The sequence below is a fragment of the Lepus europaeus genome, chromosome 9 (assembly GCF_033115175.1).
Source record: "Lepus europaeus isolate LE1 chromosome 9, mLepTim1.pri, whole genome shotgun sequence".
NCBI classification, from domain to species: domain Eukaryota; kingdom Metazoa; phylum Chordata; class Mammalia; order Lagomorpha; family Leporidae; genus Lepus; species Lepus europaeus.
The window spans coordinates 104626659-104654623 of record NC_084835.1 but is presented as its reverse complement, the minus strand read 5'-3'; the positions used below and the strand labels follow the sequence as shown (position 1 = coordinate 104654623).

Genomic DNA, 27965 nt, shown 5'->3' with positions numbered 1-27965 from the left:
CCTTTTCATGTAGTTTCTCAATAAATGCTTGTTCAATTAATACATACAGCTTAAAATTTGGCAAAATATCTGAAAACAATGGAAAACAACTGTGGCAATTTTGATTTCAAAGATGTAAAAATTGTAAATCCTAGCTCTGAAATAACGGTGTAATCAATTCTGGAAAACTACTCTCTTGATCTTCAGCCTCCTGCAGTTTTCCAGGACACCCCTTAGGATTCAGTTAACACAGGGGATGCTGTTACAGACAGAGGCAGAAATGACCTGTGCTACTGAAGAAACACCTTGACAGCAGGGACTCCATTTTAGAACACCCGAGACTCCATCTTGAGAAAGCACCCCCCACCGTGAGACTAAGGTCTGAAACTATCTATGGTCTAAAACTGAGACAGTAACAGTACACTGCATCCCACTTGGCAGAACACAGAAACTCCCTAGCATGATCACTCAAGCTTAAAACAGGTTGCACCTGGATTAATGTTAAGACTATAATTTGTCTATGTCCCACATATGATTTAGGTTGGTACCTGGTCTAATGTCAAGACTGTAATTGATATTGTCAAAATTGTAATTGATATTAGATTCACATATGCTTTAGGTCAGCTTGACCCTAGCATCCATGTATCCCCCTTCCCCTCCTTGTGGTTTTCGCCTTTATAAACCCTGTTGCTTTGAGCTTCGGGGTCAAGAGTTCTTTAAGGCATGAGTCCACTCTCCACCACCAGCAAGAAAGGACTGTAAAATTTTATCAATGTGTGGTGCTCCTCTGCACTCGCTCAGGCACAACACTATGATGTGTGTTCCCCAGAACTAGGTACCAGCTTTGAGCCAGCTACCCTGCCTCAAAATTCCCGTCTCATGAACTTGCAAGGATGGAAATGAAGAAGGAATCACTGCTCTTTTTCAATAAATGTGTTCTGAAATCTTAAAAAGCACAAGTCTAACATAGAATCTTCTTCATAAAGGAAGCTTAACATCACATACAGAAGCCAGGCAGTTGAGCATGGTTATTGTGTACACAGTAAATCAGGTACAAAAAGGGGGAGCCCAGCAGGGTACCATGAGGGTAAGATGCACACTTAACCCCCCGCACACACATCTCAGTCCTCTTCAGTATGTACCAAGCATGTCTTGGATTTAACAGGCCATTTTCAATCTAAATCTTGTTACAGATTAATAAGCAAACATTTTCTTGCTTATTATGTAATTTATCATGATGAAAATGACATTGGACTCCTTAAGGCTACATGCTGACATATTCATTTATTCAGAGCCATGTAGAGAAAGTCAGACTAATCTGCACAACAGAAAAGGATGTAACAGCAAGATTTAAATTACCTACTGAAAACTCCAGTGCTTGTATCTGTGGACACACTACATGTAGAGAAAGCGTAAGTGGATCTTTATGTCTGCTGATATAAGCTTAATGCAAATTTATTTCCAAACAAAATATTAAACACGAAACTTAAAATAAAATGGAGGGTGACATGGCAGCTGCAGCTATAGGGATGGCAAAAGACTGAAAATGTTTTGGGGGCTTTGCACAAAGTCAGTTCCTCTGCATTGTTGGCACACACTATTCAGCTCACATTCCTTCCTAAGCCTTAAAGTTCATCAAGAACGTTCTAGCCTCCTGTATCCAGAAACCATCCTGGCAACCACTATGCCAAACTGCTCATGCTAGAAATAGGCTACTCTTGATCTTTGCCAAAAACTATGAACATAACAAAGGCATCACCACCCATACTACCACATAGTAGCATCCATTTAATACTTTAATATGTGCTAAGAGCTTTGCAAATATAATTTCACTTGACATCAACCTTATGAGACAGGTTCTTTAATTAGTCCCAACTTGTAGGTGCAGAGAGGTGAGGTCATTTGCTGAAGGGCATAAAGCTAGGGAGAGATGGAGGTGAAGTTCGTGAAACATGGCAGTACGAGGAGTAATGGGAAAGGGCAGCACCCTGAGTCTGAAATGAACACCCTCCCGTTACCAATCAATCTTGGGACTTTGGGCTAGGAATGCTCATTCCATAGATAAGGCTACAGTATTCCATTCCAGCCTTCAGCTACTTCTCTGGTCTCCACTTACTGAGCACTTAGCATAAACACTATGAGCCCAAAGCATGCTGGAACCTTTGGGAACTGTGGGGTGTGGGAAGGACAATCATGAAGAAAAGGGCAGAGAACTCTAGTTTTTTTAAAAAGTTAACAATGACAATAATGAAATGTCTTTCACTGAAAAAATCAAAGCGGTGGTAACATTTTCATCAAGGGAGGTATTACAGGACACTTCAAAAATTTCTGTTACTTCAAATGCACTCAGATAACTATACTTTAAAAAGTCGCTAGTGGGATGCAGAGAACACAGAACTTTCCAACATTACCAGGGATGGACAATGGTATAGCCACTTCACTATGGAAAAGAGTTGATGGTTCCTCAAGAAGTTCAATATGGAATTCTTATGTATCTACTCAAATGACAAATTCAAACAAATATTTACACATGAGTGTTCATAGTATTTCTATTTACAACAGCCAAAAGGTGGAAACAATTCATATGCCCACCAACAAATAAATGAATAGCCAATATGTGGTATCACCATAAAATGGGATGTTGTTCAGCTATAAAAATAAATGAAGCAATGACACATGCTACAGCGTAGATAGACCTTATAGACATTATGCTAGTGAAAGAAGTCAGTCACAAAAGACCATATGATTCCCTGTATAGGAAATATCCAGAATATGCAAATTCATAGACAGAAGGCAACCTAGTGGTTGTCAGGGTCTGGTGAGAGGGGGGAATGGGGAAGGATTGCCTAGTGGGTATGAGGTGTCTCTATGGGGAGATCACTAGTGGGACCTAGATGGTGGTGATGCTTGTACAGCATTGTGAATATACTTAATGCCACTAAATTGGATACTTTAAGATGACTACTATGGTGAGTTTCACACTACATGTAATAGACACACACTCATACAACAGAAACTTTCTAGAATCAGGAGGCCATTGTAAGCCAACACTAACCTTTACTATCATGACCAGCACCATCACCCCCATCACTCCTAGCCAGTTGGTTACCATGTATGCTTTTCCCACTTACTCCATTTTTACAGCCCTCTCAGCTGGTCTTCTGCTTCCTTTATTCTCTGGCCACTGCTTTCCTGGATCACTGCTACCTCCATACCACTGTGTGCCAGATGAAACCCCATGGAAGCTGAGTAGCAATTAACATGAGGGTGCAGGAGTAAACCTCCAAACTATTGGCCACTCAGTCTATCAGGAAAACATTTCTGACAGAATATCAATATCGAAACATATCTGATAAAGTATAAAATGTATATCATTTTCCACATAATATGTGTATACTATTATTAGTAATATTTTACAGTATTAAACACAATTTGAAAATGACTTCACAGAGCATTCACTGATGCTCAATATCAATTGTGTTACAATTACAGAAACCTACCTTCCTTTCATTGTTCATATTCAAAATTTCACATACTCAGGTGTGTATATTTTCAATCTATTAAGCACATCCAATTTATAAATAATAATGGATAAAATCTACCTCCACCCCAAAAAACCAAAAATAAAAGCCAACTAAATAAACCAAAAAAAGGGGCCGGCACCGTGGCTCACTTGGTTAATCCTCCACCTGCAGCTACAGCATCCTATGTGGGCGCCGGGTTCTAGTCCTGGCTGCTCCTCTTCCAGTCCAGCTCTCTGCTGTGGCCCAGGAAGGCAGTGGAGGATGGCCCAGGTCCTTGGGCCCTGCACCCGCATGGGAGACCAGGAGAAGCACCTGGCTCCTGGCTTTGGATCGGCGCAGCACTGGCCGTAGCAGCCATTTGGGGGGGTGAACCAATGGAAGGAAGGCCTTTCTTTCTGTCTCTCTCTCTCTCACTGTCTAATTCTGTCAAATAAAAAATAAAATAAAATAAACCAAAACCAAAAACCCAAAACCTAAACAATATCAAGTTTTCACTGGAGTTCAGCACATACTTGGCAAGCTGCTTTTCAGCATCAGCACAAAGTTCGAGAAGCCCCATCAGAACAGCAGACACGTCCATGTAAGGCTCCCAAACCGTGAAGCCTCGTCCAATCAGATCAATGGCTGTTCTCCGGATAGTGCTGTGTGCGGGAAGTTTGGGGCTCGGTGGCTGTAGCAGAAGAAATGTCAGGGCCTTGCCTAAAATGACAGAACAAAATGTGAAAGAGTCATTTCAACTTTGTAATTTTTTTAAAAAGCAGTTTCAAAATATAAACCATTTGGGATTTTTTTTTTTCCGCTGGAAGGATTTTTAATGATAAAAGTATAAGAGATCTCACATTTATGGCTGGCTTAGTCCTATGCTTTCAAGAGAAAAGTCAGACTACAATATTCTGTATTATAAAGAGGCTTAATTACATAAGAATTACATATAAATATTATAATGTTTCTCCTTACCCAAAGTTTTACAAAACAGAGATGTTTCAAAACATATAATGTTGTATTTCTTACCCTTTCTTGGCACCTAACACAAGGTATATGAAAAATACTTCCCATCAGTAGCACCTCTCATAACAAACAACGTTGGAGTGATGGAAGGAGAAAGTAGAATGTGTAGTCTGGAAAAACCTCCTTCCTGAAGGATCTACTTTGCTGGTGTATGTACTGTAGAATACAGCGATGTCAAGTATGTAGCAACTTCTTCATATGAGTTTGTAAAGATACCAAAAATAGCACAATATGACATCTTGATCTGATGAAGTAGTCTAGATTTTAATTAACAGGTCTTCCTTTCTGTTGGAAATGATACTGATCATTTGTATAATTAAGCTGCAAAGGCCCATTTACTTCAAACAGGCATTTTGACATTCTAAAGAGAAAACCCTGGAGATGGCAGCTGGAAGAAGTTTGTGTGTGTGTTTATTTTCTGAGAAGAGAGGGATGGCTCATAAGTCACAGAACACGACAGTAAAGGTGGCTAAGGGAAGCCCAGGCTTCAGATTGAAGGCAGGAACCAACCACAGCTGCACAGTTTACTAGGAGGCCAGCTTAGGAAGGTCCTCGCTGAGCCTCAGTCTCCTGCTCTGTAAAGTGGTGATAATAATCCCTTTCACTCACCAAGAGTCTAAGTGTAAATGAATTTATGTCTGTGAAGTGCATCATTGCCAAGTGCCTTCTGAAACTTGTGGGTGCTCAGAAAGTTGCAGGCAGGGCTCCTTATGAACAATACGCTGAGCGTGCAGGTGTTCCAAATAAAGATACATGACAAAATTTCATCTATCTAACGAATGAAAGCATTTAGTCAATCTTACGTTATCGCCTGCTACTGAATGAGAATGAACTGAAATGGCAGTGAAGAGAAGGGCGGGGAGGGGCACTGGAAAGCCAAGCTCTATGGTATCCGGAAATGGGTGCTCTGAGCCGCTTCTCAAGCACGGAACCCTTTATGAATCTGCTGAAAACCCTCAGTCCCTTCCCCAGGGGACCACACACGTACACACAGCCACCAACTTCCGCAGGAAAACTGCAAGGAGGCCCTGGACCTGGAGCCAGCAAGTCCTATGGTAAAACTAAGAAGGTCCGTACCCATAAAGCCTTCTTGAAAAAATGGCCCCAAACCCCACTTCGTTTACTCGCAGATTTAACCATGTACATGTAGTATGTAAGGTTTACTTATTTTGGTTCTGGATCAGAAAAATTAATTTAAAAACACAGATCAGCTGTTCCCTACTTTCTGCCAGCACTTATGTGTCCCTTGTCACGTATTTTAAAACAAAGGCATTTCTGGGCATGTCCCTTTTCCTCAGCAACTTTGCCAGCTCTGAGAGTAGGAGGTGGGTTTCATATAACTGCCTCGTCCAAACCAGCAAGCACAGTGCCTTGCACGCAACCTAAAATACAAAACACAACTGCCTTTACCACATGAGGGATTCTTTTTTTTTAAATTAATTAATTAATTTATTATTATTATTATTATTATTTTTGACAGGCAGAGTGGATAGTGAGAGAGAGAGAGAGAGACAAAGAGAAAGGTCTTCCTTTTTGCCGTTGGTTCACCCTCCAATGGCCGCTGTGGCCGGCGCATCTCCCTGATCCGAAGGCAGGAGCCAGGTGCTTCTCCTGGTCTCCCATGCAGGTGCAGGGCCCAAGGACTTGGGCCATCCTCCACTGCCTTCCCGGGCCATAGCAGAGAGCTGGCCTGGAAGAGGGGCAACCAGGATAGAATCCGGAGCCCCAACCGGGACTAGAACCCAGTGTGCCGGCGCCGCTAGGAGGAGGATTAGCCTGTTAAGCCACGGCGCCGGCCTACATGCGGGCTTCTGACACAGCCCCCTCTCAGTTTGTCACACTGATAGTGCAACAGGCAAGAAGCCTTCCACTTTGCTGTTGATTCTTTACTTTGAAGAACTGAGTTATAAGAGGTGCAGAGAAATTCCTACTGCTTTTCTCTGTAGACATTCTGAAACTACAGCTGCAGTGGCCACCAGTCTAAGCGGCATGGCCCTCTGGAGGAGTATTTTTAGGAAGCAATAGGGCAAAAGGGAAAGAGAGATTCCCAAATGCAATGTTGTACAGCATTTTCATCATCATCTTCCTGCCCTATGCTCCACACCGCCCTGTTTATTACAGGTGGGGACATCACTAGGGATCTGGCAATGTTAGGGACCTGCTGGCCTCTCTGGGCCTGTGAGGTAGTGTCTGCACAGGCACTTTCCTCACCACTCCCACAATGATTCCTGAGAACGAAAATAAACAGCAAGCGGCTGACTGGTTGGTTCTTTCCACCACTGTTCGGATGAAGGCGGAAGGATGGCACAGGGCTGGGATCACTTGCCTTTTGATGAAATGGTAGAAAAAGGGAATTCAGTGTGGCCGTCCAAAAGCCCCAGCCTCCCAGTGGCCCGCCAGAGTGTCTGCTGCCCCTGTGCACACTGTGGCCTGTGCCCCATGGGGAGCATGTGTAGTTCAGCAGGAAACACAGGGTCCCGGAGCACCGCCACCCTCCCCTTAAATCACCTTCTACTTCACTCAATGACCTCATAAGTAAAATTCTCCCGCCGCGTCTCTGCTTCTTTAGTTCAAATTATAGTCTCCAGGTAACATAAAGCAAGGATTCCCGCCGTTCTGGCAGGGCAGTTTTTACAGCGCTGGCAGGCCATGTGGAGGGCATCAAAAGAAGAAAGAAAAACAGCCTGCTTCCCACACAGATTTCAATGTCCTAGTGCTTTAAAATGTACTAGGAAGGGTATATTTTCCCCACTACATTTGTCTCTGACAACTTCTTCTAAACAAAACAGGTAAATAACACAAGTTATAAAAGGCTTTCCGGGTAAGCCTTTTGATTTTTAGCCCTGTTGATCGATAGGATGCCTATGACTTTACTGATCCCAGCACTAACGACACTGATGTTCTGAAGGAAATCTGGATCGCTTAATACTCCAAGCTCCTTCAGCCCACATCCTTTCTGCTGGTACTAAGGAACTGGTCTTTAACAAACGGCTGAGTGAAAATAAAAAGGGGAGCAGGTGTTTGGCTCAGAGTGCTTCAAATGCCAGTGTTCTGCAGCAGAGGGCCTGGATTTGAGGTCCAGCTCTGGCTTTTTGCCAATGCAGACCCTGAAAAGCAGCAGTGATGGCTCAAGTAACTGGGTCCCTGCAACCCACATAACGGATCTCAACTGTGATCCTTGCTTCTGGCTCCAGCCCAGCCCAGTCCCAGTCATTGCAGGCATCTGGGGAGTGAACCAACAAATAGGAACCTCCTCTCTCTCATTCTCTCTCTCGAAAAGAGAAGATAAAGGATAGATACTCCTTTCTTGTTTTATGTTCTCTCATCTAGAATTTTTCTAACTTATAATTTCATATGACATAGGTGCTTTGCAGGATTGATCCAAATAATATAAAAGCCAAAATAGTGCAATGATAATAGCTCTCCTCTTGATAGAGAAATTCTTATAACAGAATTTATGAATTTTAAGTTTTATCTTTAATAATTTTTCTTAAGCCTTTGATATCTGGTAAAAATTGTATTTTAACAAAATATTTATCTATTTATTTGAAAGGCAAGTTTATGGAGAGAGAGAGAGAGGAAGAGATAGGAAGATCTTCCATTTGCTGGTTGACTCCCCAAATGGCCACAATAGCCATGGCTGGGCCAGACTGAAGCCAGGAACCAGGAGCCAGGAATTCCATCCAGGTCTCCCACATAGGTCCAGGAGCCCAAGGACTTGGGCCATCTTCCATTGCCTTCCCAGGTGCATTAGCAGGGAGTTGGATTGGAAGTGGAACAGCTAGGACTCAAACCAGTGCCCATATGGGATATCAGCATTGCAAGCAGTGGCTTAACCCACTATGCCACAATGCTAGCCCAAAAAATTGTATATTTTAATCTGTATAAGAGGTAATCTAATTTCATTCAAAAATACATATTTATTTATTTATTTCATGTAAGTGCACCTCCATTTGGTTGCACCTCATGAGTATGCAAGGAGAATAATCACTGTCATTTACCATTATAATCGATGCCTTCATCAAAGTCTCCCCAGTGGCAGTATTAAAAAGCTTAACTAGCTGGCCTGACATACATCCAATGCTCTCCATCATGGGGTCCCAGCCTATGCATCCAACGATTCATGTAACGGCTATTTACTGAGTATTGCTCATACTATACTAAGTGCTGCAAAACCACATGGAAGGAGATTCAGTTCTTTCCCTTAAGGAAATTCATTCTAATTCAGTAGATGACCAAGAAAAATAGGTCATTTGAATATGCTATGAAGACTATTACAGTATTTATAAGTACAAGGCATCAAGATAGCACTTAACAGAGGCATTTAACCCCACCCTGGTGGTACAAGAAGGCTTCCCTAGGAAGGGCACCTTTTTAAGAATTAGTCAATCAAAGGGGAAGAGAATGGAAAGAAAAGATTTGAGGTAAAGGGAACAGAGGGAAATGAGAGAGAACATGGAATGATCAAGGGACCACACCAAGCTCAACAGAGCTGCAAATCTGGGGTGAGGACAGCAGGAGTGGGCAAGGAAGGTTACAGGGCCAGGCAGAGACCTGGGCAGGACATCAGCACCTGATCCAAAGGGCCTTCGGCTTGGGAGTTCATTCTTTCTGACAATGACAGGAAGTCTTGAGCAAAGGAGAAGCTTGATCAGATTTTCATTCTAGAAAGGGGCAAGACCTAGTGCCTTTTAATCCCAACCCACACACCCACAGCCAAATGGATGGATTAGAATCAGAATTTCTGAAGTGAAAGGACTTCAGACAACTTTGATCTGTTCTCATGTCTTGGGAGAGATAAATGCAAGACAAGGGGTTAGCTGCGGCCCTTGGTAAGGCGTCCAGGCCTCATGTGTAACGACCAGTGCCCATCTTAGACCACAGCTTGCACCTCTGCCACCATGCCGTATTCCTGGAATGCACCCAACTATGGATTCAGAACCACGGCCTCTATGACCCCTTTCGAGCCCATCTCCTCCTTCTGGACTAATTCTAGCTGCAGCTATCAGCCTCTCCCTAGAACAGAAAATGAAATAAATTACACGTTTTATCTGTTCTCAAACAACAAGAAGACGGTGGTCACTGGTGCAACAACTAAGGATGACCACAGCAAGGTAACTTGGCTTTAACGTGTCTGCATCATGGCCACAAAATGGTTATCTCCCACCCAGCACAGCAGCCACTTTGCAGGCAAGGCAGAGAGAGGGGTGAAGGACAAAAAGACATGTGCCAGTTAAGTCAAGCCCTACTTTATAGTCTGACTGCATCTCACTCGTCAGAATTATATCAGATAATAATTCCCCTAGTTTCAAGAAAAGATGGAAAATGCAGTTTGCTAGCCGAGCATACATTGCCATTTTCAATAAAACTGAGCTTTCGTTTATATGGAAGGGAAGAATGGGGTAGAGACCTAGGAATTCCTGCCACATCTTTCCTGTTTAAGTTAAAATAAAATCCCTCCCTTTAATACAACAACCATTATCTATACATTTAAAAATAATGATACACCAGCTTGTGGTATTTGCTCCTTGTTAAAATCCATTTTTTTTTTAATTTATTTACCTTTTCAACTTGGTGAACAGTTCCCCAGATAAATAAAATTTTAAAAAAAGAACTTTTCTGTTTGGTACAAGGCTTACCACAGTACTTTAAATTCATTAAGTACTGAATACATAATTGCTGCTTTGACAAATAATGAATCTTCCACCATATCTGCCCAGCACAATCAACAAAATTATGCAGAGCTAAAAATTCCCACAAGTCTGCTATAAACTTGTGCTGGCCCATAGCAAAGTTTCTATGATAAAATGTGAAAAACATAAACAATGGAGTCAATCTTTTACATAAAGTTAAATGTATTCCATCCAAAGGAATGCTTATTTTGAGGTTACGGGCTTCCTACATTTTTGGTGAGAGGCTATGTTCTTACTACTTCAGTAGTGAATAAATATTTTGAAGATAAAATTGTAGATTTTTATACATTTTATATATTTGTTATAGTGGTATTTTATAATATTTATGTTAAGCAAAATAAAACATTTTAAAATCTACTAAGTGCCCATAATTTTATTTTTGATTGTAAAGATTGGAAATCACCATCAACTGTAATAAATCTGTTGTCTCATGGGACCAAAAGGATACCTATCTCTCTAAATATCACAACTAGTAAATTCTAAAATTAGCTCTTCACTAAGAGTGGCAAAAGGCTCCTAACTCAAGTATTACAGAGTGGAGTCTGGCACTACTCAAGTCAATCCAAGGCCATGCTCAGTGCTAAATTTTCAAATCAGTGGCCTGACTTACCTATAGGCAAGCAGTATAGATACTACGGCAGCTTTATATTGAGGATTTAGTGTAGAGTACCTGCCCCCAGCACCTCTGTTTGTCCAGCCAAATGAACAAACAAGCTACCACAATACACACTGATTCAGAACACTGGAAACCAATCAAAACAAAACAAAATCCTTTAAAAGCAGAAACCACTAAAATCCAGCACTGGATAAATCACAATTAACTTGGACCCTCTGGCTGCTGAAAAACTAATTCTGTTGTCATGCAGTCACGAGTAATAACAATAGCTCATATTTTAGTGCTATTTTATCTCAAGCCTTCTATTTTTTTAAAGGGTATCAACTTTAATCTTATGTTTTTTAAAAGGTGCCACAAAAAAAGCTAAGCGGTAAGAAAAAATTTATACTTTGCTGTAGCAGCAAAATGCTAAAAATGAGAAAAGGGTTGAAACAAAGACACCAAAATAAAGTCTAGGTAAGCTGTGGTTAAAAAGCTGACAGTATTATACTACGGCTGATGTGTTGCTTTGGCAAGATAAAACAATGTCCCAATCACAAACTGACCAATAAAAGCCAATGTTTGAAATTTCTGTAGTTTCTGGCTAATCATGATGGCTAGGCCTCATAAAAGGTTAACATGCAAGCTATCACACAAACACACACACTCTCTCTCTCTCTCTGCATGTACGCATTCCTGTACTAATATTATCACTTAGTATTATGAATAAATTTGTTACCCTTTTCACAGACTCAATTTACTAATGCATTTTACATTTACTGAATGTCTAATATGAAAAGACTATTAACTATGAAGAACTGTTGTTATACACTTCTATAAGCATCATTTGTTCAATAATGAATAATACTTTTATATTGCTAAGTGAAACTTCCTCTCCCTTCTCACATTTCTAGCACAAGGACAAACTGAATCTGCTAGTGGTACCTTCAGTTCTCCACAGCACACTGGAGACACAACAGACACACAGAACGACAGACTTCTTTTATTAACCTACTGACACAGAGTCAATTACTGCCAGCCATATGCACTAACAGACCATCAGTTGCCCACACCTTTATTTTCTGAGAACCACAGATCCTAAGACATGAACATTAAGCAATCATATACAATGCTTTTTCCCAGTTTGTATTTGTGCAGAAATGGCACAAAATAAGAACGGCTCATTTTCAGAGGTATAAAGTCAGGGACATTTTATCCAGGCTTTACTAGTAATACCTTGTTTTATTTTTTTGCCTATTTTTCTCACCCATGGTTCACTTAAAGCCTAAAGACCTCCCAGAAATCTAGAAATGGAAGTCTCACCAGAGCCAGGACCCCCAACAGAAGTCGACAGCAAGCACTGAGAGCAAAAAGAGGGGAACTCGTTCACCATGAGAAGGCAAGGCAACATCCTTGGTGTAGTGCCTCCATGACCGAGGCAAGGAAGCTTGGATTTTGTTAGCAACAATGCTGACAGAAAACCAGTGGCCCTAGGGAAGAGCTTAGAACTTAAAACAGAAGGGGCCGGGTGGCATATTGATAAACCCACCGCCTGTAACACTGGCATCCCATATGAGCGCTGGTTCACGCCCTGGCTGCTCTACTTCTAATCCAGCTCCTTGCTAATGACCTGCAAAAAAGCAGTGGAAGATGGCTCAAGTGTTTGGGCCCCTGCCACAGATGTGGGAGACCCTGAAGAAGCTCCTGGCTTTAGCCTGGCCCAGTCCTGGCCATTGTGGCCATCTGGAGAGTGAACCAGTGGATGGAAGACCTCTCTCTCCTTCTTGCTCTCTCTATCCTCCTGTTTCTCCCTCTCTCTATAACTCTGACTTCCAAAAAAACAAATCTTAAAAAAAAAAAAAAGAAATTAAAACAGAAGCCAGAGTCAATCCATATTTAACAAGTGAGAATCAAATTTTCTTATTGGAATTACTATAAAACCTAAAATTTCAGAGAATTTCTCTGAGGCCCTTGAGATTCATGAATATTACTGCTCTCCTGACAGTGGGAAATGTACACAACCATTTATTTGGCCTTTGGTCACTCCTAGGACATTCCTAGTTAAAGTAAATTCATTTTTCATACTTAAAAGGAAATCACAAATGAAGAAACAGCCACTAACCATTCTTGTCTCTGAATAGTAGAGAAAGGAAAAAAGGTCATATTAAAAAAATACTTTAATTAATAGCTCAATTACAAGGAAATTCCTGTGGGAGAACATATTATATGCGCTTTAAACCAAATGAATTTATGATGATTTATGCCATTACAATGAGTGCAAAATGAATTAATAATGATTGGCCACTTACTCCAAAGTGTAACCAAGTGAACGAAGCCTTTTCCCACTTGCTAATGTCCATCAAAGAACAAGGATGGCAGAGTGCCATCTAGAATTCTATTCCTTTGCTTTATATAGGTAACTCATTTGACTAAAAATAATTCCAATGCAGTGTGCATTATTCATGGATATGGAATAATTTAGAAACGGTTCTATGACCAGATGTCCTGTAGTAACACAATTATTAAAAACTGCTTTTAAACTTTTTACATCTGTAATGCATTAAAACTAAATCATTTATTTGGACAAAAAGCATAAAATAATTTTGTAAAATTAGGAAGTTAATTTTTTTTTTTTTGACAGGCAGAGTGGACAGTGAGAGAGAGAGAGACAGAGAAAAGATCTTCCTTTTTGCCGTTGGTTCACCCTCCAATGGCCGCCGCGGTAGGTGCGCTGCGGCGGGCGCACCGCACTGATCCAATGGCAGGAGCCAGGTGCTTTTCCTGGTCTCCCATGCGGGTGCAGGGCCCAAGGACTTGGGCCATCCTCCACTGCCTTCCCGGGCCATAGCAGAGAGCTGGCCTGGAAGAGGGGCAACCAGGATAGAATCTGGAGCCCCAACCGGGACTAGAACCCGGTGTGCTGGCGCCGCAAGGTGGAGGATTAGCCTAGTGAGCCGCGGCGCCAGCTAGGAAATTAATTTTTTAAAAATATTTTTAAAGATTTGAAAGGCAGAGAGTTAGAGAGAAAGAAAGGGAGAGGCAGACAGAGATCTTCCATCTGCTGGTTCACTCTCCAAATGGCTGCAACAGCCGGGATGGGCTAGGCAGAATCCAGAAGCCTAGAACTCCATCAAGGTCTCCTGCAGGGGTGGCAGGGGACAAGCACTTGAGCCATCTTCTGCTGCTTTCTCAGATGCATTACCAAGGAGCTGGATTGCAAGTGGAGCAGCTGGGAGTTGAACCAGCACTCATATTGGATGAAATATTACACGCACAGCTTAACCTGCTGTGTTACAGTGCTATTCCCAGAAAATTAATTTAATAAAGATATTTAAAAGCTCATTAATCTAATATCAGTTTAATCAAAATAGTCCTAATCCAAACAATAGGTAATTTGCTGTTTCCTATCCTATAATCAGAAGCATTGTGGTGTAGCAGGTTAGGCCATCACTTGTGACAACATCATCCCATATGGGCACTGGTTCAAGTCCTGGCTATTCCACTTCTGACCCAGCTCCCTACTAATGACCTAGGGAGGAAGCGGAAGATGGCCCAAGTCCTTGGATCCCTGTACCCACATGGGAGACCCCAATGATGTTCCTGGCTCCTGGCTTCTGCGTGCCTCTGCTCTGACCATTGCAACCATCTAGGGAATGAACCAGTAGATGGGAGACCTCTCTCTCTTTCTCTCTCTCTAACTCTGTCATTCAAATTTTAAAAAAAAATCTTTATAAAAAAATACAAAATCCAAATTTTCTTGGATTCAAAGATTTTTTTTCTATTCTATTGAATTTCAAATTACCTAAGCCACATCATATAGAGAAATTTAACCTAATTTTGCTCTTGGTATAATGTATTTTGGACAGCAGACTAAGATACAAGAAAATCTTTCCTTCCTATAAACAAAAGAGCATTTCTTAATGCTTTAGGTTTTTTCCTCCCTAAGGAAGGTAAAGAATGCTGACTGACTGATAGTCTAAGAGTCAACAATAAAGAAAATGTTAGAAGTAGATGTTGATGAGGTCAAAGAGATGTTAAAATAAAAAAAGAGAGCTATAACCTGATTAATACTGAATGGTCCAAATATGTCTGTCCTCACCCCTAAGGGTAGTGGGCCGTTGAATTACACGAATGAAAGAGAGTGAGGAGGGAGACAGACAAGAGAACACCAGGGTTTATGCTATACCTCTGGCACCTGTCAGCTTACTGATCCTTTCATTCATTCAGGATATACTGAGTGCCTGCTTTGTGCCAAGCACTGTTTTAAACCCAGGCCAACAAGGTCTGTGCTCTGATGAAGCTTACATTCCAGCGGGGACACAACCATGAAATGAACAACCAGGTGCATCAAGCAGTACAAAGAGCTGTGGAGAAAAAGAAAGCAGGTAAGGGTCTAGAGAGTGGTGGGGGGAAGGACTCTGTGGAAGGTGGGATCTGCGTAGAGACCTGAGGGAAATCAGAGAAGGGCCTGTGAGAGAAGCACTAGATGTCCTGAGTCAGGAGCCCTGGGACATTTCAGGGACAGCCAGAAGCCCAGTGCAGCTGGATGGCAGGAAACAAGGGGCAGTAGGAGGATGCTAAGTCACAGAGGTGGCTGTAGGGTGGATGTTGCAGGAGCCTTTGGAGGTGGGGTTTTATTCTAAGTACTGGGAGAAACTTGTGGAAGGCTATTTGGTGGAGAATGACCCAGTTTGTTTCCAACTTAGAAAACAAAGAACATTTAGCATAGAATGTATGCAACTATACAGATTCCTACGACATTGATTTCTTATGATTACTGATCATTATTTCTTGTCCATGTAACTTTTTATGACTAGGGAATGATGCATAAAACAGAAAGTATCTCTAGGTTACATGAAAAGTATTTCTCACTATAAATAAAGTAACATCCCATGTTCTATTCTTAGCTTCCATTGGCCTTCTCTGAATCACTTCATGGAACCAACCAGAGGCCAGCAGAGCTTGGCCTTTCCGCAGATGAAACTCCCCTTTACCCTGCAGCTTCATTCATATTCGATTTCTTCAGGTCTGTACCTTACCCTTCCTGTTCATTTGTATATTGTTATACAGCCTACAGGAGGGACTTGTCAAGTAGATTCCAGGTTCTGAAGATGCTGATGGACCTCCCCCAATCAATCAGTTACTCTTCAGTCAAAGGTACATGCTCAGCTATTTCATCCACTCGCATTACTACAGAGTGCTAGGAACTTAATCATTATTTAAAAAGTGCATGACACCAAAACAAGACCTTCTCCAAAAAATACCATTAATGTTGACCAAAAGTATAGCAAAAAAACTGAAAAGAAACGAAATACTGCCTTGTAACTTCATAATTGCTTCCTTTTTTAAGTAATTCACACAAACTAATTAAGAAAGCTATCATCACAAGCTATATCTCAAAGTAATTTTATGGGTAGTGCAGTGGAAATTAAAATCACATGAAAAATTACTTGTTCTTTTTTCTAATAACCACAGTAAAGCATTAACTGGAGTCAAGAACTGCTAGATGTCATTAACCCTTTACAGATATAAAAGACCAGAAACGGTATGCCTTAGTAAACAGCAAATACCAAGAAAGCTGTGATATGGAGACTGCAGTAAGTGTAGGAGCAATGAATTCAGAATTGCTTTACATGCTGTAAAGGGACAAATAACCAACATTCTCAGTACAAGCACTTTAAATGTTTCAGTTCTACACATTTATTTTATTGAAGTTGAGTAAGGGAGGGAAAAAGATGAGCAAACAAAAGTCACTCTGCTGCCCGTTTCTCAGTCTGGACATCTTTGTTTAAGCTTTGACTTGGCTTAAATGAACGAATTAATATTGACAAAAACATCAACTAAGCTAATGAGTTGTTAGTTAAGGCAATAAACATGTCACATTAGAGTCAGCGCAGTAAAGAGGTAATTAGCCCTGGAAAAGCCCTGCTGATTGGAGCTGTTGAGATCCTCTGCTCTTAACCTTTGAGTCCATTATCTAACCCAGGAGTGGTGGCTATGTTAATGGGCACTCGCCAGTAAACAGCAGCCTTGCTACACCAGCCAAGTCTGCACTCAGAGTTCTGGGATGAAAGAGATGCTGCTGTGTTTACAGGCCAGCCATCAACAAAGCTCCATGAAGATCTGAAACAGGGCTCCTTCAGGAACAGAGGCTCATGTTAAACAAAGACAGAGAACAAATACATCACCAAAGAAACAGCGGAGAGTATATGTATTTTTTTAACAAAAATATACACAATAATATATTAAGTAACAGAATATGACAGAGGAAAAGGCACTTCAATCAAAATACCTTCTCTCCTACAGTAAGGATGCTCTGATCCTTGCACGATAAAGCACAAGGATGCTATGATATGATGAATTCCCAACTATCTGAGCTATGAAAGCAACCAAGATCAGACAATTAAAAATCTTATACAATAACTATGTTTGGCTAAAACAAACAAACAAACAGAACATCATGTGCTACTATACTTCTAACATCTGTATGTTTATGTGACATTACACTCCACAGCAGCTTGCTCTATAAAATCTGTTTCTTTTGGAACCTCATGCTAATTTTACTGATTTGGCTTTAGGACAATTAAAGTTAGCATCTTGAAGTATATGTTGTGAAAAAAAAATCTTGTAGAAAAATCACAAATAGCAGAACACAAATCTATATGGGAGCTGAAACACAACATTTTATATGAATAAAGCTCTCACACTCTAGTAGATTACTGAAATAAAACAAAAGAGCAAATAGGAGAGTACAATTTGAATTTGCATAATCTTCGTGTTAACTTCCAAGAAAGTATCAAATATATGCTAAATAGACTTGGCTCCTAATATAATATATGCATATCTTTTAAAAAGATACATAAATTTCATATACATATAAGTAGATTGGAACATTACAAGAAAATATTTACTTCTCCTTTGGAAACTTGTTTTTCTTTGGAGCTTAAATATGTCATTTTAACAAGATAATACTACATTGCCATTCATTTTGTGTTAAGATAATTTTACGCAAGTTTCTTTTATAAAGGAAAAAAAATTCCATCCTAATTTTGTTATTACATATGTTTGATGAAAGAAATGATTAGATATGCAGTTCTCTGTCACTGCTGCCATGCATGTAAGTGTGGGATGTGTGTGCGTGTGTGTGCCTGGGTGTTAGAGGAGGAGAGACAATGGGACATTTACTATACAGTAAATCAATACATGCTATCTTTTTTCAGGCTGAGTAATTTTAAAAGGGACAGGAAGCAATTAGCTGCCTCATACCTTATTGGCTAGTGTATGGTTTAATGTTTTTTTATTTTCCCTCAAATACAGCTCCTTTTTACTAAATTTGCAAAATGCCTCTATATGTCTTAATTTTCATTAGTTAATTCTTTTACATAATCAAATTGGATAAAAAGTTCTGTAACAGTCTCCATTTTTAATAAATATGAAACAATTAATGCTGTAAAGCAAAATAAGAAATATAGTTTTCTGTTAATCTGTCCTTGACTGCTAAGCAAACTTGAAACAATGTACAAAAATGTCTAGATACTTCTAAACTGTCTAGGAGCAAAGAAATAAAGTTGTCAAAAATATATTTAACACTTTGCATCCATGTATAGATTTAATTTGTATAATTATTAGTATAGCGATTTAATGTCTAGGCAGTATATAATAGAACAGGCTCAACATTTTGCCCTTCCCAACATACTTGAAAAATATGACATGTACCCAACCATGACTTACAATGACAGGAGGAGGGGTATCAAAATTGGAAGGGAAAATAGGGTCGTAATTACAACTTTTTGTTTTTTTAATGCTTAAGCTTTTTATTTATTATCATTATTTTAACTATACATATGCTTGGGATATAGCATGATGATTCAATATAAGTATATAATGTGTACTGATCAAATCAGGTTAGTATTTCCATGTCCTAAAACATTTTTAAATTTTTTTAAATAATAATTATGCACATTTGTGAGGTACAGTGTAGTATTTCAGTAAATGTGTATCATGTGTGGTTCAGGCACATTTGGCAGTTAAGGCAGTTAAGCCTCTCTTGAGATGCTCACACCCCATATTGAAGTGCCTGAGTCGGAGTCGCGCTTCTGGTTCTGATTCCATCTATCTGTTGATGCATACCCTGGAGGGCAGCAGGTGATGGCTCAAGTAGTTGGGTCTACTAGGGGACCCAGATAGAGTTCCCAACTCCCAGCCTAGCTCTGGTTATTTCAGGCATTTGGGAGTGAACCAGTGGGTGGGATATCTCTGTCTCTCTGCCCTTCAAATATATATATATATATATACACACACACACACACATATATATATACACACATATATATGTGTGTGTGTATGTATATGTATATGTATTTTTATATATATGAGTGTGTATATATATATATATATATATATATATATAATGTTACTGGGGATTGGCTGCTCAGGTGTTCTTGTCTTTGTGCAAGAAAGAATTCAGACATGGGAGAGTAATGGTAAGAGAGGTAGCACAGTTTCATGAAGAGAAATAATGAAGAGAGTATACCTGACAGATGAAGTGGGCATCTCAGTAAAGAAGGAGAGCTGTAATCCTAACTCTTGGAAGTCCTCTAAATGGTTCAGATATGTTCCCCCTTCTTGATCTGTTCTCCACACCTCGGCCATGCCCTACCAATCAGGAAGCACACACCATCACCCTTTCTCTCCAGTGACTAAAAACCTGTGCAGGTAGTAAAGAGCTATGAAGTAATATCTGGACTCCATCCCAAGCCAATAAACTGGTTAACAGTTAGATTTCGTTAAGTTAAACCAGCTATTAGTTTCCACATTGAATGAGAGAAAATGAGAAAGGATAAGACCTACTTCTTGAGTTGACAGGAATATTAAATGAGATATGTACTCCAGGCCTAACACTGGGTAGGCTCCTTATATATCATACTCTCCTCTCTCCATCTCCACACATATGAGTCCACAGAAACTGTTCCTTAGTTACTTTCTTTAATCACTGGTATTTATTTGTAAATTATACTCAGACTTGAAATTGACTAAAAAAAAAAAATAGGAAAACTTCATGGACTTCAATCCTTTAAAAACACTATAAAGCATTTTATCCAACAGTAAGAAAAAATAATAAAAAAATTAATAAATGAATGAAGGGAAGGAAAAAAGTAAGATTATATTTGTGGACTGCCTGATAGATGGTTACTGTGTTAGCTGTTTATATGCACTATTTTATTTAATTCTGTAACCAGCCCATGAGGAATGTGATATTAGTTACAGTTTTGAAGGTGAGAAAAATTGCTTCTCAGAAACCTTATATAACTCTAGATCATACTTTAAGTATTGTTAAGGATTACCTGACTTGAAATCCTGTGTTCTGGGGTCAGTGCTGTGGCCTAGCTGGTAAAGCCGCCGCCTGTGGTGCTGGCATCCCATATGGTCACCGGTTCAAGTCCTGGCTGCTCCACTTCCAATCCAGTTCTCTGCTATGGCCTGGGAAAGCAGTAGAAGATAGCCCAAATCCTTGGGCCCCTGTACCCGCATGGGAGACCTGGAAGAAGATCCTGGCTCCTGGCTTTGGACTGGCGCAGCTCTGGCCATTGTGGCCATCTGGGGAGTGAACCAGCAGATGAAAGACATCTCTCTCTTTCTCTCTCTGCCTCTCCTTCTGTCTCTCTGTGTAACTCTTTCAAATAAATAAGTAAATAAATAAATAAATATTTTTTTAAAAAAAGGAAAAAAGAAATCCTCTGTTCTATCCATTACATTTGTAAAATATTTAAAAGTTAGAGTCCAAAGGGACTTTCTGGTTAATACTGCATATGAAATACATTGCATTACTTTCTCCTGATAATCGTTTTTAACATTTTTTTAAAAGATTTTTTCATTTATTTACCTGAGAGGCAGAATTACAAATAAAGAGAGACAGAGAGAGGTCTTCCATCCACTGGTTCACTCCCCAGATAGCCACAATAGCCAGAGCTGGGCTGATCCAAAGCCAGGAGCCAGGAGCTTCTTTTGGGTCTCCCACTTGGGCGCAGGGGCCCAAGGGCTTAGACCATCATCCACTAATTTCCCAGGCCACAGCAGAGAGCTGGGTGGGAAGAGGAGCAGCCAGTACATGAACTGGTGTGCCCATTTGGGATGCTGGCACAGCAGGTGGAAGCTTAACCTACTATACCACAGCACTGGTCCCTCTCCTGATAATCCTTGCTACTCGAACCTGGGAGTAACAAGGGAGTCCGTGCTGACCCACCAAAATGTGCATGAAAGGTGAGAAGCCAAGTGCACAGTGCTCCTCAAAGGTGGCTGAAATCCTCAGCTGGAACAATCTACCTGCATTCACACATGAACATAAGCCAGAGAAAGGCAATCTAATATTTTAACAACTACTTTCCTTGCCTTCTCCCTAGGTAAACTGAGCCTAGTTAAATCAAGCCAGTGATGCTATTTTTCAACCTTTCAAAATCTGTAGAAGGTGAATCAAATATGAAAGGTCAATTTTGTCCTAAAATAGTAAAAATGAGCTTAATATCAGACCTGTTTGAGATTATGAAGAGATTCTAACTACATGAGCTTAAATGCATGTTAATAGAACTATGTTACAGAGGCAGCAAAAAGATAAAAGGTACTGCCCACCCTCTATTAACAAGCAAATTTTATGTCTCCTGATCAGAGTCACAAAAACACTTAAGCCCACATACCACAGGATCTACATATTTAGCTGATGGATCTGAATATATGTATCCCCCAAATCCCTATTTTGATACCTAACTTCTGAGGTGACAGCTATATTAAGAGGTGGTACCTTTGGATAGTGGTGGGACTAGTGCCCTTATAACAAAGGCCCGAGGGAGTCTGTTTGCTCTTTCTGCCATGTGAGGATCCAGTAGAAGGAACCATCTATGCAGGATGCATCCTCTCTACAGACTGAATCTGCTGGTGCCTTGTGCTTAGACTTCCCGGACTCTAGAATTGTGTGAATAATAAGTTTCTGTTATTTATAAGTTATTCAGTCTACAGTACTTTGCCATAGCAGTATGAAGGGAGACTACAGATAAATAAGTAGAACAAGCGGCCAGCATTGTGGTGTAGTGGGTTAGGATGCCACCTTTGATGCCGGCATCCCATATTGGAATGTTGGTTCCAATCCTGGCTAATTTGCTTCCAATTCAGCTCTCTGCTCATGTGCCCAGGAAAGCAGTGGAAGTTGGCCCAGGCACTTGGGCCCCTGCCACCCAAGTGGGAGACCCAGATGAAGCTCCTGGCACCTCGTTTATTTTCAGCATGGCCCAGTCCCTGCTGACACAGACTTTTGGAGAGTGAAACAGAGGATGTAAGATCTCTTTTTCCTTTTCTTTTGGTCACCCTGCCTTTCAAATAAATCAATTTAATTAATTAAAAGAAAAGAAATAGAACAAAATATCTTTATGTGAAATATTTCTGAAAAAGTCAGCAGCCAGAATGGACCAACTTTTCCATATTGCAGATCACAAAACCAAGGCTCTAAAAGGCTATGAGTGTCTCTAAATTAAAGAGGAAGTGCTGTGGTGGGTACAGAAGTCAAAGCCAGCATCTGAAAAACCAACATTCCCTCTATGGTAACATAAAGCCTCCATAATAAATGAGATTCAAAAGTATTATCCTTATGACTGTTTTGATCACACTCAAATCTCAGTGTTTTTAGGGCTGGGAAAGTCCTAAGAAACATCTGTGGAATGAAGATCTGATTCATATTCTACCATTTTAACTCTCTTTCAAGCTCTCAGCTACTTTACTTTGCTAGTCACTATCTTTTGTCCCTGGTTGTCTGGAGCACATCTTGTTCAAACGATTCAAAAAGCACAGCCTTGGAGAACTGAGTATCAGAAGGATCACAGAGGCAGCTGGCCCCGAACTTTCGAGTCCTGGCTGGTATTTCAAGTCACCAAATGAGCTCAATGAAAACACAAATACTTAGCCCGCCATAAACCCAGAGATTCCCTACAGATTCAGAACACAGTCCAGTAGCACGGAAGTCATTATTCCGTGAGACAGCCAGTTCCATTTTTAGATGTCCTTTTTCACTATCTAAAACAAAAGCAGAAAGAAGTCTTGCTACACCCATCATCATCTAGCTTCAAGAATTTTAACTCTTGGCCAATCTTGTCTCATCTATATCCTTCCCTGTGCACACACTCACTTCTCCCAGTACCTTGGATTACATTCCACCAAATATCCATCTATGAAACTTTCTATCTATCCCTTATATGTCTTAAAGACTGGGACATTTAAAAAACATAACCATTACATCATCGCCACACTTAATCAAAATTATCAGTTCCTCTAAATGGTCAAACTGCCTTGTTAGTGCTAACACTTACCAATTCTTTCTGCCCTTTCCCACCCCAAATTCTCCCTCTCTTGCCTCTTACTCTTTTTCTTTTCTTTCCTTAATTACATTTGTCTCTCCCAATCATAATCCAAATATGGCTCTTAGATCTCTTATTCTAGCGTTTGCCTCTCCCTTCCCCCTTTCTTGAATCTGCTTCTTTATCCTAGAGTTTCCTAAACTCTGAATCCTGCTAAATCAATTCCCATAGCAATGTTTAAGGTGTTCTTCTGACCTCCGTAGCTCTAATAACTGGTTGAGCAGATTCCGTCTTGGATTTCTGAGATGCAGCTCTGTACATCCCTTACGATGATGTCAGGAACCATTGCCTAGGTCCCTGGAGTTCATGTGAACTGTAAGAATCCTTTCTTCACTTATTGGCTACAATACTGTTATAAAGAAGAGTTTCTTTCCAACAATCATTTGATAATGCTGAGGGTACACTTGTATAAAACACAGAATAAATGTTTACTTCCCTTTTTGAGTACTTATCAGTTTTTTTTAAGATTTATTTATTTATTTGAGAGACAGAGTTACAGACAGAGATAGGAAGAGAAAGAAAGGTTTTCTGTCCACACTGGTTCACTCCCCAAATGGCTGCAACAGCCGGAGCTGGGCTGATCCAAAGCCAGGAACCAGGAGCCTTTTCTAGGTCTCCCAAATGAGTGAGTCATCTACTACTGCTTTCCCAGGACATAAGCAGAGAGCTAGATCAGAAGAGGAGCAGCTGGGACATGAACTGGAGACTGTAAGGGATGCTGGTGGCCTGCAGGCAGAGGATTAACCTACTAATTTTCCAAGATCATTCAAAAACGAGACTGAGATCTATGTTATCACTCTCTGCCCCCAGGATCATTCTGAATTTTTGGATTAAAAAGAACGATGGGTTTCTATTTCTCTCCATTGCTGTTACTGTTTTTTAATTTTGCTTATATAGTATTTTATATAAATATAAATATAAAAAATGTTTCGGGATTCTAAGTCGTGTGTGGCAGTATTTCCCCAACAGATTGCTTTTCTTTTAGCACTAGGATGATTTCATACATCTATACATATATATACACATATATGAAATATATATAAAATTAAAGAATAAATATAGGGGCCGGTGCTATGGTACAGAAGGCTAAGCCTCTGCTTGTGGCACTGGCAGCCCATATGGGCACTGGTTCATGTCCAGGCTACTATTCCTCTAATCCAACTCTCTGCTATGGCCTGGGAAAGCAGTAGAAGTTGGTCCAAGGGCTTGGGCCCCTGCACCCATGTGGGAGACCTGGAAGAAGCTCCTGGCTCCTGGCTTCAGATCGGCACAGCTCTGGCAGTTGCGGCCAACTGGGGAGTAAACCAGAAGATGGAAGACCTTTTTCCCTGTTTCTCCCTCTCTGTCTGTACCTCTACCTCTAAAATAAATAAATAAAATCTTAAAAAATAAAGAAAATTTTAAAAACTAATAAATATTAATAAAATTTGAAGTAGGAATCATTACCACTCATCATGAGATAGACTGTGTTTCTTGAATTATAAGTTCTCAGGGCCCTAATATTTGTATCTCCAAGTCCACTACAATAAAAACAGTCAGAAACTAAACAGAAATCCTTAACAGCATTTTCTTAAAATTATTTACACTGAAAAAAAGAAACATAAGGTCAAGTCCCTCCATTGTTTTGGGTAAGATACTCCTTAGATTTTAGGTTTAATTTTTGCCATCAGTCTTTCCTTCATCAAGGTTCTGCCTTCTACATACTCCCCAAGCCAGATTTATCTTCCAGTCTGTGAGACTATCTACATACTTTCTTCTATACATTCAAACATGAACTCTGACCCAGTCACTTAAAAATCGTGAGAGGAAGACTCTGCACCCTGCATCTTTCCGCCAGGAAGCGTACCCTGGTTTCCACAGGTGAAATGAGGATTGACTGCTGATCTCTACTTTCCATGTGGGAATGAGTTGTAAAAACCTGAAAATACCCCATGTTAAATCATCGATTTCCTGGGATCAAAAGGCTACAAAAACACATCACACTGAAGATTAATATTTTGCTTCTATGTTTGGAGTAATTATTAAATTTAAGTGCAAAGCTTTTTAAATTAATAGCTATATTAAAAGTTGTAGCTTTGAAAAATACATGGCACTGGAAATTAGTTTGAACATTTTCACGTTCAAGATAAAAAGAATTTTCCAAATTTGTCAAACTTTTGCATTTATAAACATTGCACCAACTGAATTTTAAATATAAAAGTGGGTATCAGTAAATAAAGAATTCTCTTGATGACATATGGTAAATTAGATAAGTTGTCTACCACAGTAAGGTGAAGCCAGACTAGATTCCAACCAAAATTTTTAAATAATTTAATTTCTCGATAACAGAACAAAATGCATGCTCATGGCCAGGGCAGGTACTGGGAACGACCTGCTGTCCATAGTACTTTTCTTGAAATTGCCAGAGCAATTCAAAATTCAACTTCCATTAAAAACAGTAGACAAGGTATGTTAACTGAACACTGTTTCATTAATAGATACTCATTATGCACAGCTCAGCTCAGCTCTTTAAACAAGTATAGCTCACCACAAAAATGAAGATTATTAAAAATATCAAATTTATTACAATTTCAGTCATAGAACTGAAAGACCTCAGTGAAACCATCATTTTTAGAAAATGCCAGATAGTAAAGATAGACCAATAAAAATTTCACAATTGTAGTGGTAGATGAAGTACTTTGAATAGCTTTTTAGGTAAAGATGTCATTAAGTATAAAACAAAAGCAAGTAATTACGACTCAAAGCACTAACACATAATGCCACCAAGTATTTTACATATCAAGGCAATTGCCTTGATATTTAAAAGTGAGAAAGGGTAGTAGGGTTCAAAACTAAAAATCTGCCTGTGGGGTATCAGGAAGGCAGCCACATAAGCAAATTTGAAAGAACTAACCTGCAAGGATTTATATAATCCTAGACATAAAACAAACACTGTTCAGAGCGTGAAAAATCTGTTGACCAAAACATGTTCTGTCAGTATAGTGGCAAGACTCATACCTCAGTTATACCGCTGCACTGAAGGCTTGTGCCATAAATCACTCATTGCCTTTTACTTCCCTTAACAGTATTTCCATCTGCCTCCCATCCAATTGTTAACTTGGGCTCTACTTTATATAGCTTGCTTTCATGACTTGGTGCACTAACAAATCCTAGCACAGTTGATACTTTACTGTTAGGTTGAATCATGTGAAATTGCCAATATTTGGCCATCTTTGCCTTTCAGCAATGACTATTTCATATGGTAGGAGGTAATGCTGGATACTGCATTGTCACTATTACCACTACACCTGCAACAACATATGCATTCAGAGAATAATTCCAAGGAGTATCCATATGTGTGCACCAGGATGACTATATGTACATGATTTAAGGGATAAGATAGTAATGCTTCTATCTTTGTGTGGTATTTTTAAAACTACTACATTGTTTGAATGAGAAAACCATAAATATGTGTGTATGTGTGTGTATATAAACACTCAGCAAACTCTACTTTGTAGCAACACAAACTAAATTTGATTGACAACCTATAGGTTTGGCATTATGCTTTCTGGGCAATGGAAACAGCTTGAATGACACACTGCTGTACCTTAGGAGTGGCCACATCAATATTTTAAGACGGGTGCTACTGCCTAGAACTCTTCTTCCCAGAAGCACAGGGACTTGCTCCACTCAAACCAACTACTATGTGAAGCTCTGAGAGGTCCTGGAGCTGACGCTGCAGACATCTGAGCTGACTGCTCTGAAAAGTGATGGTCAGTCAAAGCAGAATTCTAAATGAGCCTGGCCTTAATACATTACCTCCTTTTAGCCTGAAACTCAGGATTCTTCACCTGCCAATAGTATTCTCCCTTTAAACCATTCAACACAAAAACACTAGTAAACCTTCTACTTGCAATTTTTATTCTTTCTTAACACCTAGAAAGCTGTCCCGGTGAACTGACAACTACAGCTAGAATGGATGGCACTGCAACATTTTACAACATATAATGGAACTGAACTGTGTTTTTTGTTTTGGAAAAAATACATTGTAATGTCCACTGGGACTGAGGATGAGAGATTATAGGAAGCATTTCTTCAGTCTGATAAAGTACCTAGCAGCAGGTCCAGAAATCCATAGCAATTAAAAGGCAAATAAAGTTAAATATAGAATTTGTACATCTATTGTACATTATAATCAAAGATCTGATCTTATTAACAAATCATTAATTATTATTCTTTATCACCAGCATCCCTGTGAAGTCCTGGGTAAGTGATGGGACATTATCAGGCTATTGAAATGCAAATTTGGGGGCAACAGTTGCCAACAACCATTTATTTATCTGAAAATGCAAAATGGGGTTAGTTGTACTTACCACATACAGGCAAAACTTCAATTATTTTTTTTGAGACCCCAGTTCTCTTCATTTTAAACCTAACCTTAGTATTGCCTAGAAATCTACACAGCTACCAAAAGGGTACCTCCCAGAAAGAAGACACAAAATGGAGAATAATTTCTTGGTTGACTTCTCAAAACGTAAATAAATAGATTATAATAATTCAAAAATATTTATGGTGAAGATTATTAGCATCCTAAAGAATGAAACATTTAGTAATCTGAAAGTTCTGACTTATGACAGTATATTTTAGAATTACAATGATAAATTACTCCTCAGGGCCATTTAACAATTCACAGGATACTAGCTCCAAACACACTGCTTCTGGCCCTGTTCCCTTCTTTAATTCTGGGCTCTTTCGTCAGCTGCCAGAAGGTTCAGCTGTGTCAACAGAG

The 27965-nt window shown here is 39.8% G+C and overlaps 1 protein-coding gene across 1 annotated transcript in view; it reads right to left on the bottom strand.

The window, feature by feature from the left end:
• WDR7 (WD repeat domain 7) overlaps positions 1 to 27965 on the bottom strand; it is a 376393-nt gene that overhangs the window by 107548 nt on the left and 240880 nt on the right. The window contains exon 21 of the mRNA XM_062201720.1: positions 4016 to 4202. Within this exon, the coding sequence (XP_062057704.1) occupies positions 4016 to 4202 (187 nt within the window). The remainder of the gene's footprint in view (positions 1 to 4015; positions 4203 to 27965) is intronic.